Consider the following 18198-nt stretch of genomic DNA (forward strand, 5'->3'; position numbering starts at 1 on the left):
CTGCTTAAGAATGCAGTTAACATCTTGCAATCTGGATTCAACTGTTAATTACAGCGTAAACTGTAGTGTTTTTTTTTGTTTATGATACAGTAAGGTATGTCGTAACAGTATTATAGGTCCCCATCATTGCAGGGTAATTAAGAGTGTTTTGTGGCTGGGTTATTTTGAAGCGTTTTATTTACATCTTTTTCAAATTGTTTCAGTTCCTGCCTATTGGTGGTGTTTCCCAACAAGCTCCGTTTAATCAGGAACCATTAATATCCTCAGCACAAGCACCTAATACTGGAGTATTTGTTAATCACCAACCAGGTAGGCCTTTTAAGTACTTTTATTTATAAATGTGAAATCTTTTGCTTTATCTATAAAACTGTATTTCAAGCTTATAAATAAGTATGTCTAGTATATAAAGGGACCTGGCATATGCTGGGTCACCCAAGTCTGCACCATCTTGAGGTATTTTATTTTTTTGTGCATGTACACTGGACATGAAGTATTGTCTAATTGTGGTTTGTTGTGCCAACGGGTACCGGTAAAATGTGTTGCAATATATTTGTTTGGGCTACAAGTGTACTTTAAAGGAAGATTTTGGTACTGATGAATCCCTTTTTCGGAAGCCATAGGGGACACTGGCACAACTTCAAGACCGTAGGGTGGTGATGGAGGCATACAGGGAGCTGGCACTTTAAATAATCTAAAAAGTGAAACAGGCTCCTCCTCCATCATTCCTCAGTTATGAATTAGCCGAGAGAAGACTGGAATGAGAGAACAAAACTATATATGAGGGAGGAGGGCACATAGTTAAATAGAACAATAATTAAGGCAAGGTAACAGCGACGGTTGGGCGGCCAGAGTTCCCTATGGCTTCCGAAAAAGGGATTTATCGGTAAGTACCAAAATCCTCTTTTTCTGTCAGCCACTAGGGGGCACTGGCAGAACTTCCAAGACCGTGGGGACGTCCCAAAGTTCCCCCCTGGGCGGGAGATCGCTGAGGAACTTGCAAAATAAAACTGCCAAACCGTGAAGATGAAGCCGCAAAAGTATCAAACTTGTAGAATTTGGCAAACATATGAATCCTGGACCACGTGGCTGCTCTACAGAGTTGGTGGCTGCTCTACAGAGTTGAGACGTCGTAGCTCACCCTTACCCTACTAGCGGCCTAGGAAGACCCAACTGAGCGTGCAGTGTGCTGCAATGGATAATGGAGATAACCTAGATTGGTGTAGATAGGCTTGATGAATAGTCAACCGAATCCAGCGGGCCAAGGTCTGCTTAGTAGAAGGCCACCCTCAACGTGGGAGATCATAAAACGCTAATGAAGCATCAGTCTTTTTTGTAACTGTGCTGTTCGTTCCATGTAGATCTTCAACCGAGATACTGGATACGCTGTGACTGCTTGGTTGGATTTCCGAAAATTGATTATCCATCAGTGTTCTAATAGTGTGTGTTAATAGAGCATGCTACTGTAGAACGAGATTGGATGGAGCTTTGATGAGGACGTCTAGGTATGGTATTATTGTGACTCAAAATGATCTGAGGTGTGCAATCATCACTGACATGACCTTGGTAAACACCCTGGGTGCTGCGGACAGACCGAATGGTAAGGTTCCAAACTGAAAATGAAAGCGGTAGTACTGGCATTAACGCAGCCGATTCCACCAAGGACTGTATTGTAGCTTGAAGGGCAAAATCCAGAAGAAGTGGAAGACTTGTCGTAAAATATTTCTTTTGCGGCGAAATCTAACTTGTACCCTTAGGAAATGATATTGCAAATCCACGTATTGTCTGATATCTTGAACCAGGCATCCTGAAAGTTTCAAAGCCGCGTTCCCACCGTACTTGGACCCCGGTGGGAAGGGAGACTGTCATACCACGGTCTTTTCTGCAGATTTTGGGTCTGGCCGACAAGCAACGACTGGTTGCTTGCCGCGACCTCTACCTTGCAAGGGTGTATATCTACCGCATCCCCTAAAAGGTTGAGTGGAACGAAAGGAGGTTCCAGTATAAGTGCTTAGGTGGTGGTAGAAGGGTTGGTAAGAAGGTAGATTTCTCTATCGTCCTAGTGGATGCTGGGGTTCCTGAAAGGACCATGGGGAATAGCGGCTCCGCAGGAGACAGGGCACAAAAAGTAAAGCTTTAGGATCAGGTGGTGTGCACTGGCTCCTCCCCCTATGACCCTCCTCCAAGCCAGTTAGATTTTTGTGCCCGGCCGAGAAGGGTGCAATCTAGGTGGCTCTCCTAAAGAGCTGCTTAGGAAAGTTTAGCTTAGGTTTTTTATTTTACAGTGAGTCCTGCTGGCAACAGGATCACTGCAACGAGGGACTTAGGGGAGAAGAAGTGAACTCACCTGCGTGCAGGATGGATTGGCTTCTTGGCTACTGGACATCAGCTCCAGAGGGACGATCACAGGTACAGCCTGGATGGTCACCGGAGCCTTGCCGCCGGCCCCCTTGCAGATGCTGAAGTAAGAAGAGGTCCAGAATCGGCGGCAGAAGACTCCTCAGTCTTCTAAAGGTAGCGCACAGCACTGCAGCTGTGCGCCATTTTCCTCTCAGCACACTTCACACGGCAGTCACTGAGGGTGCAGGGCGCTGGGAGGGGGGCGCCCTGGGAGGCAAATGAATACCTATTTTGGCTAAAAATACCTCACATATAGCCTCCGGAGGCTATATGGAGATATTTAACCCCTGCCAGAATCCGTTAAGAGCGGGAGACGAGGCCGCCGAAAAAGGGGCGGGGCCTATCTCCTCAGCACACAGCGCCATTTTCCCTCACAGAAAGGCTGGAGGGAAGGCTCCCAGGCTCTCCCCTGCACTGCACTACAGAAACAGGGTTAAAACAGAGAGGGGGGGCACTAATTTGGCGATATGCTTATATATATATTAAGATGCTATAAGGGAAAACACTTATATAAGGTTGTCCCTATATAATTATAGCGTTTTTGGTGTGTGCTGGCAAACTCTCCCTCTGTCTCTCCAAAGGGCTAGTGGGTCCTGTCCTCTATCAGAGCATTCCCTGTGTGTGTGCTGTGTGTCGGTACGTGTGTGTCGACAGGTAGGAGGACGATGTTGGTGAGGAGGCGGAGCAATTGCCTGTAATGGTGATGTCACTCTCTAGGGAGTCGACACCGGAATGGATGGCTTATTTAGGAAATTACGTGATAATGTCAACACGCTGCAAGGTCGGTTGACGACATGAGACGGCCGACAAACAATTAGTACGGTCCAGACGTCTCAAAAACACCGTCAAGGGTTTTAAAACGCCCGTTTACTTTAGTCGGTCGACACAGACACAGACAGGGACACTGAATCCAGTGTCGACGGTGAATAAACAAACGTATTCCTTATTAGGGCCACACGTTAAAGGCAATGAAGGAGGTGTTACGTATTTCTGATACTACAAGTACCACAAAAGAGGGTATTATGTGGGATGTGAAAAAACTACCATAGTTTTTCCTGAATCAGATAAATTAAATAAAGTGTGTGATGATGCGTGGGTTCCCCCCGATAGAAAATTATGGGCGGTATACCCTTTCCCGCCAGAAGTTAGGGCGCGTTGGGAAACACCCTTTAAGGTGGATAAGGCGCTCACACGCTTATCAAAACAAGTGGCGGTACCGTCTATAGATAGGGCCGTCCTCAAGGACCAGCTGACAAGGCTGGAAAATATAATAAAAAGTATATACACACATACTGGTGTTATACTGCGGCCAGCGATCGCCTCAGCCTGGATGTGCAGAGCTAGGGTGGCTTGGTCGGATTCCCTGACTAAAAATATTGATACCCTTGACAGGGACAGTATTTTATTGACTATAGAGCATTTCTATATATGCGAGATGCACAGAGGGATATTTGCACTCTGGCATCATGAATAAACGCGATGTCCATAACTGCCAGAAGATGTTATGGACACGACAGTGGTCAGGTGATGCAGATTCCAAACGGCACAGTATGGCCGTATACAGGAAGAGGACTTGTTTGGGGTCGGTCCATCGGACCTGGTGGTCACGGCAACTGCTGGAAAATCCACCGTTTTTTACCCTAAGTCACATCTCTGCAGAAAAAGACACCGTCTTTTCAGCCTCAGTCCTCTCGTCCCTATAAGATCATATCTGCCCAGGGATAGAGGAAAGGGAAGAAGACTGCAGCAGGCAGCCCATTCCCAGGAACAGAAGCGTTCCACCGCGTCTGACAAGTTCTCAGCATGGCGCTGAGACCGTACAGGACCCCTGGATCCTACAAGTAGTATCCCGGGGGTACAGATGGGAATGTCGAGACGTTTCCCCTTCGCAGGCTCCTGAAGTCTGCTTTACCAAGTCTCCCTCCGACAAGGAGGTAGTATGGGAAAAAATTCACAAGCTGTATTCCCAGCAGGTGATAATTAAATTACCCCTCCTACTACAGAAAAGGGGTATTATTCCACACTATATTGTGGTACTGAAGCCAGAAGGCTAGGTGAGACTTATTCTAAAAATTTTTTTTGAACACTTACAAAGGTTCAAATTAAGATGAAGTCACTCAGAGCAGTGATAACGAACCAGGAATAAGGGGACTATATAGTGTCCCGGGACATCAGGGATGCTTACCTCTATGTCCCAAATTTGCCCTTCTCACTAAGGGTACCTCAGGTTCGTGGTGCAGAACTGTCACTATCAGTTTCAGACGCTGCCGTTTGGATTGTCCACGGCACCCTGGGGTCTTTACCAAGGTAATGGCCGAATTGATGATTCTTCTTCGAAGAAAAGGCGTCTTAATTATCCCTTACTTGGACGATCTCCTGATAGGGGCATAGTCCAGGGAACAGTTGGAGGTCGGAGTAGCACTATCTCGGATACTGCTACAATCAGCACGGGTGGATTCTAAATATTCCAAAATCGCAGCTGATCCCGACGACACGTCTGCTGTGCCTAGGGATGATTCTGGACACAGTCCAGAAAAAGGTGTTTCTCCCGGAAGAGAAAGCCAGGGAGTTATCCGAGCAAGTCAGGAACCTCCTAAAAACAGTGCATCATTGCACAAGGGTCCTGGTAAAAATGGTGGCTTCCTACGAAGCAATTCCATTCGGCAGATTTCACGTAAGAACTTTTCAGTGGGATCTGCTGGACAAATGGTCCGGATCGCATCTTCAGATGCATCAGCGGATAACCCAATATCCAAGGACAAGGGTGTCTCTCCTGTGGTGGTTATAGAGTGCTCATCTTCTAGAGGGCAGCAGATTCGGCATTCAGGATTGGATGCTGGTAACCACGGAGCCCAGCCTGAGAGGCTGGGGAGCAGTCACACAAGGAAAAAATTTCCAGGGAGTGTGATCAAGTATGGAGACTTTTTTCCACATAAATATACTGGAGCTAAGGGTAAATTTATAATGCTCTAAGCTTAGCAAGACCTCTGCTTCAAGGTCAGCCGGTATTGATCCAGTGGGAAAAACATCACGGCAGTCGCCCACGTAAACAGACAGGGCGACACAAGAAGCAGGAGGGCAATGGCAGAAACTGCAAGGACTTTTCGCTGGGCGGAAAATCATGTGATAACACTGTCAGCAGTTTTTCATCCCGGGAATGGAAACTGGGAAGCAGACTTCCTCAGCACGACCTCCACCCGGGAGAGTGGAAACTTCATTGAGAAGTTTTTTCCACATGATTGTAAACCGTTGGGAAATACCAAAGGTGGACATGATGGCGTCCCGTCTGAACAAAAAACGGGACAGGTATTGCGCCAGGTCAAGAGACCCTCAGGCAATAGATGTGGACGTTCTGGTAACACCGTGGGTGTACCAGTCGGTGTATGTGTTCCCTCCTCTGCTTCTCATACCTAAGGTGCTGAGAATTATAAGACGTAGAGGAGTAAGAACTATACTCATGGCTCCGGATTGGCCAAGAAGGACTTGGTACCCGGAACTTCAAGAGATGCTTACAGAGGTCTTCTGGCCTCTGCCGCTAAGAAGGGACTTGCTTCAGCAAGTACCATGTCTGTTCCAAGACTTACCGCAGCTGCGTTTGTCGGCATGGCGATGGAAAGCCGGATCCTAAGGGAAAAAAGGCATTCCGGAAGAGGTCATTCCTACCCTGGTCAAAGCCAGAAAGGAGGTGACCGCACAACATTATCACCACGTGTGGCGAAAATATGTTGCGTGGTGTGAGGCCAGGAAGGCCCCACAAAGAAATTTCAACTCGGTCGTTTCCTGCATTTCCTGCAAACAGGAGTGTCTATGGGCCTCAAATTGGGGTCCATTAAGGTTCAAATTCGGCCCTGTAAATTTTCTTCCAGAAAGAATTGGCTTCAGTTCCTGAAGTCCAGAAGTTTGTCAAGGGAGTATTGCATATACAAACCCCTTTTTTGTGCCTCCAGTGGCACTGTGGGATCTCAACGTAGTTCTGGGATTCCTCAAATCACATTGGTTTAAAACCAGTCAAATATGTGGATTTGAAGCATCTCACATAAAAAGTGACCATGCTCTTGGCCCTGGCCTGGACCAGGCGAGTGTCAAATTGGTGTTTTTTTCTCAAAAAAGCCCATATCTGTTTGTCCATTCGGACAGGGCAGAGCTGCGGACTCGTCCCCAGTTCTCTCCCTAAGGTGGTGTCAGTGTTTCACCTGAACCAGCTTATTGTGGTGCCTTGCACCTACTAGGGACTTGGAGGACTCCAAGTTGCTAGGAGTTGTCAGGGCCCTGAAAATATGTTCCAGGACAGCTGGAGTCAGAAAATCTGACTCGCTGTTTATACTGTATGCACCCAACAAGTTGGGTGCGCCTGCTTCTAAGCAGGCGATTGCTCGTTGGATTTGTAACACAATTCAACTTGCACATTCTGAGGCAGGCCTGCCACAGTCTAAATCGGTTAAGGCCCATTCCACAAGGAAGGTGGGCTCATCTTGGGCGGCTGCCCGAGAGGTCTCGGCATTACAACTCTGCCGAGCAGCTACGTGGTCAGGGGAGAACACGTTTGTAAAATTCTACAAATTTGGTATCCTGGCAAAAGAGGACCTGGAGTTCTCTCATTCGGTGCTGCAGAGTCATCCGCACTCTCCCGCCCGTTTGGGAGCTTTGGTATAATCCCCATGGTCCTTTCAGGAACCCCAGCATCCACTAGGACGATAGAGAAAATCAGAATTTACTTACCGATAATTCTATTTCTCGGAGTCCGTAGTGGATGCTGGGCGCCCATCCCAAGTGCGGATTATCTGCAATACTTGTACATAGTTACAAAAATCGGGTTATTATTGTTGTGAGCCATCTTTTCAGAGGCTCCGCTGTTATCATACTGTTAACTGGGTTTAGATCACAAGTTGTACGGTGTGATTGGTGTGGCTGGTATGAGTCTTACCCGGGATTCAAAATTCCTCCCTTATTGTGTACGCTCGTCCGGGCACAGTACCTAACTGGCTTGGAGGAGGGTCATAGGGGGAGGAGCCAGTGCACACCACCTGATCCTAAAGCTTTACTTTTTGTGCCCTGTCTCCTGCGGAGCCGCTATTCCCCATGGTCCTTTCAGGAACCCCAGCATCCACTACGGACTCCGAGAAATAGAATTATCGGTAAGTAAATTCTTATTTTACCACCTGTAGCCTGAGAAATTAACAAGTCTAGTTCTTTTCCAAAAAGAATATCGCCTGTAAACGGAAGTGCTTCCGCTGCTGCTCTTGACTGTGTCCACTTGCCATGACTGAAGCCAAAGAACTCTTCTGGCTGCAATAGTTGCTGCTGATATCCTCGAATGAACTTGTCCGATATCTCTAGCCGCTTCTCCTAAGTATATAGCAGATTCCTTGATACGTTCCGCTAAGATCACCACTACTTCTAACGGAACTCCCTCTTGTAAATCCTTTTATCAATTTAGTGGCCCAATGCTCCACTGCCTTGTTCACCCAGGAACTTACCAAGGTTGTCTGAGTGAGATGCTTGCGGCTGAATAGATAGACTTCAAATTGGTGTCCAGCTTCCTGTCAGACGGTTCTTTCAACGAAGTTGCTCCCATACAGGTAATGCCGTCTTCTTGGACAACCTGGATATAGAGGAGTCCACTCAAGGTGACTTCTTCCATTTTTCAGTCAGTCGATGGAAACCGATAAATCCTGAGGAATCTTTTGGGCTTCTGAAACAGTTTGTCTGGGTTTTTCCAAGCCTCCGTCAGCTGATCATCCAGTTTATTTGAAAAATGGTTAAGTGACCATTGAACGCCGTTTTATACCAAATAACGCTGTATCTGGCAAATCTGGTGTCGTCGTCTCGGAAATGTTCAAAACTTGTATTTATAGTCAAAATAAGAGCAACCCTTTGAGAAGGTTCCAGTGTAACTTCGTCGTCTGCGTCAGTAATTTTGCCCAACTCGCAATCGCCGTCTTCAGCTTCATCCTAAGAATCCCCGGATTCATCGGACTGAAGAATTAATGGTACTGGACGTTTCTTAGCCACCGTCTACGGTTGTTTACTGGATGTGTCCAAGCATTTTGTGAGCCCTTCTACCGACTTGGCTAGCCCTGCCACCCAGGGCGGTTCCGTAGCAATAGAGGGTACCTCATTTTGAGGCATATCCCTAACCGCCTCACGAGTCTTCCGTAAGGCAGCCACCTCAGTGTGTAATTGCGAGATGGTTCCTGTGAGTGCTACCGCCAGGGGGAAAAATTTATGTCGTGGGACGGATTAACTAAAGTAACCTCCGAGGCACATGCATAACATAGAGGAATCGTCTGTGTTGGCTTTTTGTTACTCTGCACAGACAAATATATTTTTTGTGACTCCTTATTCGCTGGTGCCTTGCCTGCCATTGTGACGGACACAGTGGAGACAGACAACTGACCCCAACAGTCTCAATAATATAGACAGAGAGAAAAAAGAGCGGAATATCAGGATACGGGGAGGTGTAATATTGGAATGCCTCCCCTATTCTACATCCCCTCAGCCACCAGCCTGTGTGTTTTGTGCAGGCTCCTTGGTTTCTGGCGGTCTGTAGCAATGTGCACCTGTCTGTTTTACAGTGCAGATTCCTGAGGGAAAAAAACAATGTTGCTATTGAATGCCTAGCTGAGAAAAGCACTCTTGATCGACGGGTTAAAACCCGCCAACTCCGCCCCCTTCCTATGCTGCGGCACCATCGCTGCTATGCTCTGGCAGCACAGAAGTGGAGAGAGGAGGGGCGGGCATTGGCTGCCACTATTCCCCCTTCTGCTGCGCGTGGCAGCAGTGATCGCGCTGAGCCGAAAAAAAAGTGGGTCCCAGGGACCGCTCACTTTTAAAAATTGGGGTCCCGTCTGTCCTTTTCTAGTTCCCATTGGAATTAAGGTTCTTATTAATCTTAATGATTCAAATAAAAAAATCACTGACCTTGATTTGGACAGTATAAAATTAGTGGGAGGGGGGAGTGACAATGCTGCTGGGCTGTGCATACACGCACACACACACACACACACACACACACACACACACACACACACACACACACACACACACACCCCAGTGACCCTCCTCTGTCTTCCCCCCCCCCCCCCGGCAGCGGTCTCCAGCGCCACCCCCACACAGTCAACGGGCCCCCCACCAGTGCCCCTTCCCCCTGCAGCAGTCAGTCACTGGCTCCCCCCGAAGCAGCACATACACACATCTGCCAGCCGTTGGATTCCCCTTAAATGCACCCACAGCAGAGACAACACAGTCTTCCGCAGCGACCCTGGGAGTTTTGCATACTGTTCCAGGGACCCTGTGAAGCCGCTGCACATTAAGAATACAGCAAACGCTGATTTGCTGCTGCGAAGCGTTCCCCCCCCCCCCCCCCGGCAGGGACCCTCCCATTTTTGAAAAGCGAGTCCCTGGACTTCAAAAGTGGGTAAAATATGCGCTACAGCGTGTTTTTGCAATCACTGGGCAATGCAGGGAGACCACCCCTACCAGAAACTTATAGCGGGAGGAAGACGCTGTGTATTGTCAGCGTGACAGTGTAGAAAGGAACACACGCGGGCAGAGGAGAGGGAAGGCGCCGCTGCGCTGGACGCGGGTTCTGCTGTGCTCCCAGAAAGGAGCTCTCTCCAAAGCAGAATGCCTCAGGTTGTGTTCAGGAGGCAGCTGCTGCTGGTGTTCACTTCTCTCGGACAGCACTTTTCTGATAAATGCTGTTCCTATTGCTGCTGAACGCTGCTGGTGTGTTACCCGGACCCCACTTCTCTCGTAAGTGGCAAAGGGTTCCTGAGGCCAAAGGGAACTAAGTCCTTAGAATATTGAACTAAAAATGAAAGTAAAAGGAACTGAGCAGGAGCTCGGTCAGCAGTGACTGGCTCCCTCAGCACAAATTCAAAACTGAGGTATGATGGGGGATAGAGGGGGAGGAGTCTTTCACTTCTTAGATTATTAAAAGTGCCAGCTCCCTGTAAGCGACCATCACCCCACGGTCTTGAAGTTGTTCCAGTGTCCCCTAGTGGCTGACAGAAAAAGTAATTTGACAGATGTTACACTTAACTTACAACCTTGAATGGTTTATGGGAGAGGGAAAGATTGGTTATTTACGGTTGTTCATATGATGTAAAGTATTTGTTAGTCCTGCACCCATTGGACTGCAAGTGGAAAGATCATATGTGGTGGAAGCTTTGTGTGTGCTGTAATTATGGGAACAATGATTTTGTTATTACATGTGTTAATTGTGATCGTGGGGTGTTTTTTTTGTTTCCAGGTGCTTCGTTTCCTAATCCTGAAAATCACTTGGGTCAGCTGGATGTTAATGAATTGTTCTCAAAACTGCTTTCCACGGGAATTCTCAAAGTGTCACAGGCTGAAACTTCTTCCTCTCGTAAGTGTACAGAATCTTCCAATACCATGAGGAACTGTGACTTATCTGTAAAACAAACTTTCTACAGACACCAGACTAAGAGCCAAATAGCAAGCTGTTGCCCCTCTCTGGTGCAGCTCCTTTAAGTTGCCCATAGCAACTATTAGCATTGAGGCAGCATTTATTAATTACGTTCTATAAGATGAGAGAAGCTGCACTGCCCAATTTGTTTCCTCTGCTGCGCACTGCTTCAAAAAAAGTACACTAGTATGGATCGTATGAATTATCTCTCGCAATTACAATAGCATTCAACGTGTTATAGGGTTGGATATACCCAAAAGAGTCTTTACACAGTCTTTGAGATGTAGTCCTTATATCTTCTGATAATGTGTTCTACGACTCTCCATGTGTCCAAATATATGAAAGAGTGAAAAACAGAAAAAAGGGCTCAGTTCCTCATATACACTTATTGTCCACCAAATATAAATTTCCCCTAATTTTGTTGGTTGTATATTCTGAATTGGGGGTGTTTAGTGACACCCAGAGTCAACCTCAACTGCTGCCGCTAAGGGCGCAGTAGTTCTCTATTTTTCTTTGTTGCACTGCCCAATTGTCTAATTGTTGGACTGCTTCGCACCTCTGTTCCAAATGGCATTTCTACTTTTTGAAAAGTCTAGTGCAGATACCCGTCTCTATTTTTATTGCTCAAACATGATGATTTATTTTTTTAAACAATATATTTTAGAATCAACCGAAAACTCTACAAAGCCTGCACCGGAGGAGGAAGAAGAGGAGGAGGCAGTGGAGGAGGAGGAGGAGGAAGAAGAAGATCCCACAGAGGATCAAGATGTTCCTGACTTAACTGGCTTCGCTATGGATGTTCTCAAACAGTGAGTGTGTTTTATATAGACCCATCAATTGATGCAGTGCCTTGCAGAGAACCTTTGTCCCAATGGAACTTAGTCTAGACTTCCTAACATACAAGTGTATGCCCAGAAGTTGCCATCTTTATAATAATCTTCCTAATGTCCAGATTTCTTGATGTGTATTCCTCTGTCTAGGCCAGTAATGGTAGTCATTTTCTAGGCAGAACAATAGCTTGAGAATACTGTATCCAATATTTAGGGTCAACTATGCCTGTAGGTGTTTTGTGAATTGATAGACTGCATATGGCTCCGTGCACACTGGGGTCTATTTAGTTTATTGCGGCCAAATGGAACCCACGGAGGGGGGTGCGAGGGGAAATCTAGCAAAGTGACAGTGCAATGCTGATTTTTGCCCTTAGCGCGTCGGATACAGCATTGCGACGGGTACTTATGTCGGAGAATGCCAGTTCTCCCGACAAAATGCCATGTTTAGTCTGGGAGAACGGGCATTCTCTGACTTAACATCGCACTCAATTGAATAGCGCCGGGACCTTCTTGGCACTATTAACATCGCAATAAATTGAATCGGCCCCACTGGAGGTTGAGTACACTTTAAGGTTGTCTATAGCACAGCATTTAAAGGAAGAACTATTATTGTGTAGTCTTAAGCTAATACGGCAAGCCAGTGCCAAAGGGAAGAGTGCACACAACAATCACTTGTGGTTTACAGATAAATGCTACATATGAATTTGTTTGGGTATCATTTATTTTTCCTATGTAGGTGTTAATGTGCATTTCTACTTGCAGGCGTTACGACAGTGTTATAAACCGGTTATACACTGGCATCCAGTGCTATTCATGTGGCATGAGGTTTACCAAATCTCAGACTGATGTATATGCTGACCATTTGGATTGGCATTATCGGCAAAACCGAACTGAAAAGGATGTCAGTAGAAAAATAACCCACCGGAGGTGGTACTATAGCTTGAGGGTGAGTTTTATATTGTGTATGTGTGGATTAATGGAAAGGGCTATACAGGGCTGGGGCATGTATAACTGGATATTGATTTTCATAAGGTGTCTCTAAGTTTGAAATTGTGCTTTGGTGATCCCTTTTTATACTGACCTTTTACTTTCTGCAAGCAGTCTACTTCACTGATTCTCTTTTACTAACCTGGAGGGTTTTTTGGGGGGGAGGGGGGGTGCGGTGAGAGTTAGTAATGATGTATGTTGTATCTCCGTTTTGCCTACATCTGTTATACCAGCCAATCAAGAGAATCAAGCTTCAGATACTATGAGCATTTTACCCCATTGCAGTACCTGCAACATCACTAGCTTTCCTGCGCAATTCTATGAAGTGTGGAGAATATCTAGCAATACTGCAATGTAATGTGCCATTCAGGAAGAGCACAACACCAAAATGGCATCCACCTCAATAGATATAGATATATACATATATATTGTGAATGCCCCTTTTCGTGTCTAGCAATATATAACTATTCTTAACTACAGATGGACATCATTATTTCCTTAGCGGAATCGGCCACCAACACCAGTTTGTCAAAAATGTGCTATGCTTTTTATAATCTGTTCGTTTGTTTTTTATTTGACTTTGGTGCTCCTTTTTCTGTTTTTTTTAATGAGAAGCAGGGAGGGGGCAGTAAAGGGCCAATACTCCATTAAAGTCTAAAACGTTTGATCTGAAATCCAAATTTTCTCCGTCCAGGATTGGATAGAATTTGAAGAAATTGCAGACTTGGAAGAAAGGGCTAAGAGTCAGTTCTTTGAGAGAGTACATGAGGAGGTCATACTAAAAACTCAGGAGGCTGCGAAGGAGAAGGAATTTCAGAGTGTGCAAGCTGGTCCTGCCGGAGCCGACGAGGTACTTCCCTACAGCCTAGAATTACATTACACCCACGACATGATCCTGCAACTCACTCTGGTAATATCCGATTTTACCCAATTTCCTAATCTGTTCCTTCCTTTGCAGATCTGTGAGATTTGCCAGGAGCAGTTTGAACAGTATTGGGATGAGGAAGAGGAGGAATGGCATCTAAAGAACGCCATGCGTGTAAACGACAAGGTGCGTGTATGAACTTCTAAATGGTCCTCTTAAAACACTTGGTCATAAGTAAATTGCAAGATACAATATTGGATTATAGTGGCTCTTGGGTTAGTGGTACATTAGTGCATTGTGTATATCTACCACCTGCCTACCAAGGTGACAGCACAAGTTTCACGTAAATGACCTGTGATAAATATATGCTGAAAGCAGAAAGTGCCCCAGTACCTTAAGGTGCAGCCTGTTATGTTTGCTGTCCCCGTGGTGACATTTTAAGCAGTGTCCTCCTTTCTGACAACGATCTAACCTCTCCAGGTGTGCTTCATGGAGAAGCATTATAGAAGTGTATTGGGTTCCCTTCACAGTGCAGACACTGGGAGTCTAGAACAAGTTTGACTAAGCTGAGAAAGACAGTGCGCACAGCAGACTGTTACCTATTAAGCCACTTCTTGTTACTATTTATTTACACATACCCGCTAATCCTCACATTCTCCTTACTCTGTGTACTCTGGCTTTATCAAGGCTTCCAACTTGTGTATGTTTTCCTACACCTGTAATATGAATGACATTACAATGAAGTGGTTGGATCATTTTATACAGGGGTTCTGTGGTCTCATGTGGCACACAGTCCCTGTATAGTTTAATTCACTTTTCTCTGACGTCCTAGTGGATGCTGGGAACTTCGTAAGGACCATGGGGAATAGCGGCTCCGCAGGAGACTGGGCACAAAAGTAAAGCTTTAGGACTATCTGGTGTGCACTGGCTCCTCCCCCCATGACCCTCCTCCAAGCCTCAGATCTCTGTGCCCGAACGAGAAGGGTGCACACTAGGGGCTCTCCTGAGCTTCTTAGTGAAAGTTTTAGTTTAGGTTTTTTATTTTCAGTGAGACCTGCTGGCAACAGGCTCACTGCATCGAGGGACTAAGGGGAGAAGAAGCGAACTCACCTGCGTGCAGAGTGGATTGGGCTTCTTAGGCTACTGGACACCATTAGCTCAAGAGGGATCGAACACAGGCCCAGCCATGGAGTCCGGTCCCAGAGCCGCGCCGCCGGCCCCCTTACAGAGCCAGAAGCAAGAAGAGGTCCGGAAAATCGGCGGCAGAAGACATCCTGTCTTCACCAAGGTAGCGCACAGCACTGCAGCTGTGCGCCATTGCTCCTCAGCACACTTCACACTTCGGTCACTGAGGGTGCAGGGCGCTAGGGGGGGGCGCCCTGAGCAGCAATAAAAACACCTTGGCTGGCGAAAATACATCACATATAGCCCCCAGGGCTATATGGATGAATTTTAACCCCTGCCAGATTACACTGAAAAACGGGAGAAAAGGCCGCCGAGAAAGGGGCGGAGCCTATCTCCTCAGCACACTGGCGCCATTTTCCCTCACAGCTCCGTTGGAGGGAAGCTCCCTGGCTCTCCCCTGCAGTCACTACACTACAGAAAGGGTTAAAAAAGAGAGGGGGGCACTAATTAGGCGCAGTATAAACAATACAGCAGCTATAAGGGGAAAAACACTTATATAAGGTTATCCCTATATATATATATAGCGCTCTGGGTGTGCTGGCAAACTCTCCCTCTGTCTCCCCAAAGGGCTAGTGGGGTCCTGTCCTCTATCAGAGCATTCCCTGTGTGTGCTGTGTGTCGGTACGTTTGTGTCGACATGTATGAGGAGGAAAATGATGTGGAGGCGGAGCAAATTGCCTGTAATAGGGATGTCACCCCCTAGGGGGTCGACACCTGAGTGGATGAACTGCTGGAAGGAATTATGACCGTGTCAGCTCTTTACAAAAGACAGTGATTGACATGAGACAGCCGGCTACTCAGCTTGTGCCTGTCCAGACGTCTCATAGGCCGTCAGGGGCTCTAAAGCGCCCGTTACCTCAGATGGCAAATACAGACGCCGACACGGATACTGACTCCAGTGTCGACGGTGAAGAGACAAATATGACTTCCAGTAGGACCACACGTTACATGATTGAGGCAATGGAAAATGTTTTACACATTTCTGATAATACGAGTACCACCAATAGGGGTATTATGTTCAGTGAGGAAAAACTACCTGTAGTTTCTCTATCGTCCTAGTGGATGCTGGGGTTCCTGAAAGGACCATGGGGGGGGGATAGCGGCTCCGCAGGAGACAGGGCACAAAAGTAAAGCTTTCCGATCAGGTGGTGTGCACTGGCTCCTCCCCCTATGACCCTCCTCCAAGCCAGTTAGATTTTTGTGCCCGGCCGAGAAGGGTGCAATCTAGGTGGCTCTCCTAAAGAGCTGCTTAGGAAAGTTTAGCTTAGGTTTTTTATTTTACAGTGAGTCCTGCTGGCAACAGGATCACTGCAACGAGGGACTTAGGGGAGAAGAAGTGAACTCACCTGCGTGCAGGATGGATTGGCTTCTTGGCTACTGGACATCAGCTCCAGAGGGACGATCACAGGTACAGCCTGGATGGTCACCGGAGCCTTGCCGCCGGCCCCCTTGCAGATGCTGAAGTAAGAAGAGGTCCAGAATCGGCGGCAGAAGACTCCTCAGTCTTCTAAAGGTAGCGCACAGCACTGCAGCTGTGCGCCATTTTCCTCTCAGCACACTTCACACGGCAGTCACTGAGGGTGCAGGGCGCTGGGAGGGGGGCGCCCTGGGAGGCAAATGAATACCTATTTTGGCTAAAAATACCTCACATATAGCCTCCGGAGGCTATATGGAGATATTTAACCCCTGCCAGAATCCGTTAAGAGCGGGAGACGAGGCCGCCGAAAAAGGGGCGGGGCCTATCTCCTCAGCACACAGCGCCATTTTCCCTCACAGAAAGGCTGGAGGGAAGGCTCCCAGGCTCTCCCCTGCACTGCACTACAGAAACAGGGTTAAAACAGAGAGGGGGGGCACTAATTTGGCGTTAGAAATATATAAAAAAGATGCTATAAGGGAAAACACTTATATAAGGTTGTCCCTATATAATTATAGCGTTTTTGGTGTGTGCTGGTAAACTCTCCCTCTGTCTCTCCAAAGGGCTAGTGGGTCCTGTCCTCTATCAGAGCATTCCCTGTGTGTGTGCTGTGTGTCGGTACGTGTGTGTCGACATGTATGAGGACGATGTTGGTGAGGAGGCGGAGCAATTGCCTGTAATGGTGATGTCACTCTCTAGGGAGTCGACACCGGAATGGATGGCTTATTTAGGGAATTACGTGATAATGTCAACACGCTGCAAGGTCGGTTGACGACATGAGACGGCCGACAAACAATTAGTACCGGTCCAGACGTCTCAAAAACACCGTCAGGGGTTTTAAAACGCCCGTTTACTTTAGTCGGTCGACACAGACACAGACAGGGACACTGAATCCAGTGTCGACGGTGAATAAACAAACGTATTCCTTATTAGGGCCACACGTTAAAGGCAATGAAGGAGGTGTTTCATATTTCTGATACTACAAGTACCACAAAAGAGGGTATTATGTGGGATGTGAAAAAACTACCGTAGTTTTTCCTGAATCAGATAAATTTAAATAAAGTGTGTGATGATGCGTGGGTTCCCCCCGATAGAAAATTATGGGCGGTATACCCTTTCCCGCCAGAAGTTAGGGCGCGTTGGGAAACACCCCTTAGGGTGGATAAGGCGCTCACACGCTTATCAAAACAAGTGGCGGTACCGTCTATAGATAGGGCCGTCCTCAAGGACCAGCTGACAGGAGGCTGGAAAATATCATAAAAAGTATATACACACATACTGGTGTTATACTGCGACCAGCGATCGCCTCAGCCTGGATGTGCAGAGCTGGGGTGGCTTGGTCGGATTCCCTGACTAAAAATATTGATACCCTTGACAGGGACAGTATTGTATTGACTATAGAGCATTTAAAGGATGCATTTCTATATATGCGAGATGCACAGAGGGATATTTGCACTCTGGCATCAAGAGTAAATGCGATGTCCATATCTGCCAGAAGATGTTATGGACACGACAGTGGTCAGGTGATGCAGATTCCAAACGGCACAAAGGTGTATTGCCGTATAAAGGAAGAGGAGTTATTTGGGGTCGGTCCATCGGACCTGGTGGCCACGGCAACTGCTGGAAAATCCGCCGTTTTTACCCTAAGTCACATCTCTGCAGAAAAAGACACCGTCTTTTCAGCCTCAGTCCTTTCGTCCCTATAAGATCATATCTGCCCAGGGATAGAGGAAAGGGAAGAAGACTGCAGCAGGCAGCCCATTCCCAGGAACAGAAGCGTTCCACCGCTTCTGACAAGTTCTCAGCATGGCGCTGAGACCGTACAGGACCCCTGGATCCTACAAGTAGTATCCCAGGGGTACAGATTGGAATGTCGAGACGTTTCCCCTTCGCAGGCTCCTGAAGTCTGCTTTACCAAGGTCTCCCTCCGACAAGGAGGCAGTATGGGAAAAAATTCACAAGCTGTATTCCCAGCAGGTGATAATTAAATTACCCCTCCTACTACAAGAAAAGGGGTATTATTCCACACTATATTGTGGTACTGAAGCCAGAAGGCTAGGTGAGACTTATTCTAAAAATTTTTTTGAAC

General features: G+C 47.0%; 1 protein-coding gene across 1 annotated transcript in view; it reads left to right on the forward strand.

The window, feature by feature from the left end:
* Positions 1-18198, forward strand: part of PCF11 (PCF11 cleavage and polyadenylation factor subunit) — a 51237-nt gene that overhangs the window by 17346 nt on the left and 15693 nt on the right. The window contains exons 9-14 of the mRNA XM_063951338.1: positions 204-309; positions 10652-10768; positions 11493-11637; positions 12421-12604; positions 13340-13495; positions 13604-13696. Of these exons, the coding sequence (XP_063807408.1) occupies positions 204-309; positions 10652-10768; positions 11493-11637; positions 12421-12604; positions 13340-13495; positions 13604-13696 (801 nt within the window). The remainder of the gene's footprint in view (positions 1-203; positions 310-10651; positions 10769-11492; positions 11638-12420; positions 12605-13339; positions 13496-13603; positions 13697-18198) is intronic.

This window comes from Pseudophryne corroboree, chromosome 2, assembly GCF_028390025.1.
Source record: "Pseudophryne corroboree isolate aPseCor3 chromosome 2, aPseCor3.hap2, whole genome shotgun sequence".
NCBI lineage: Eukaryota > Metazoa > Chordata > Amphibia > Anura > Myobatrachidae > Pseudophryne > Pseudophryne corroboree.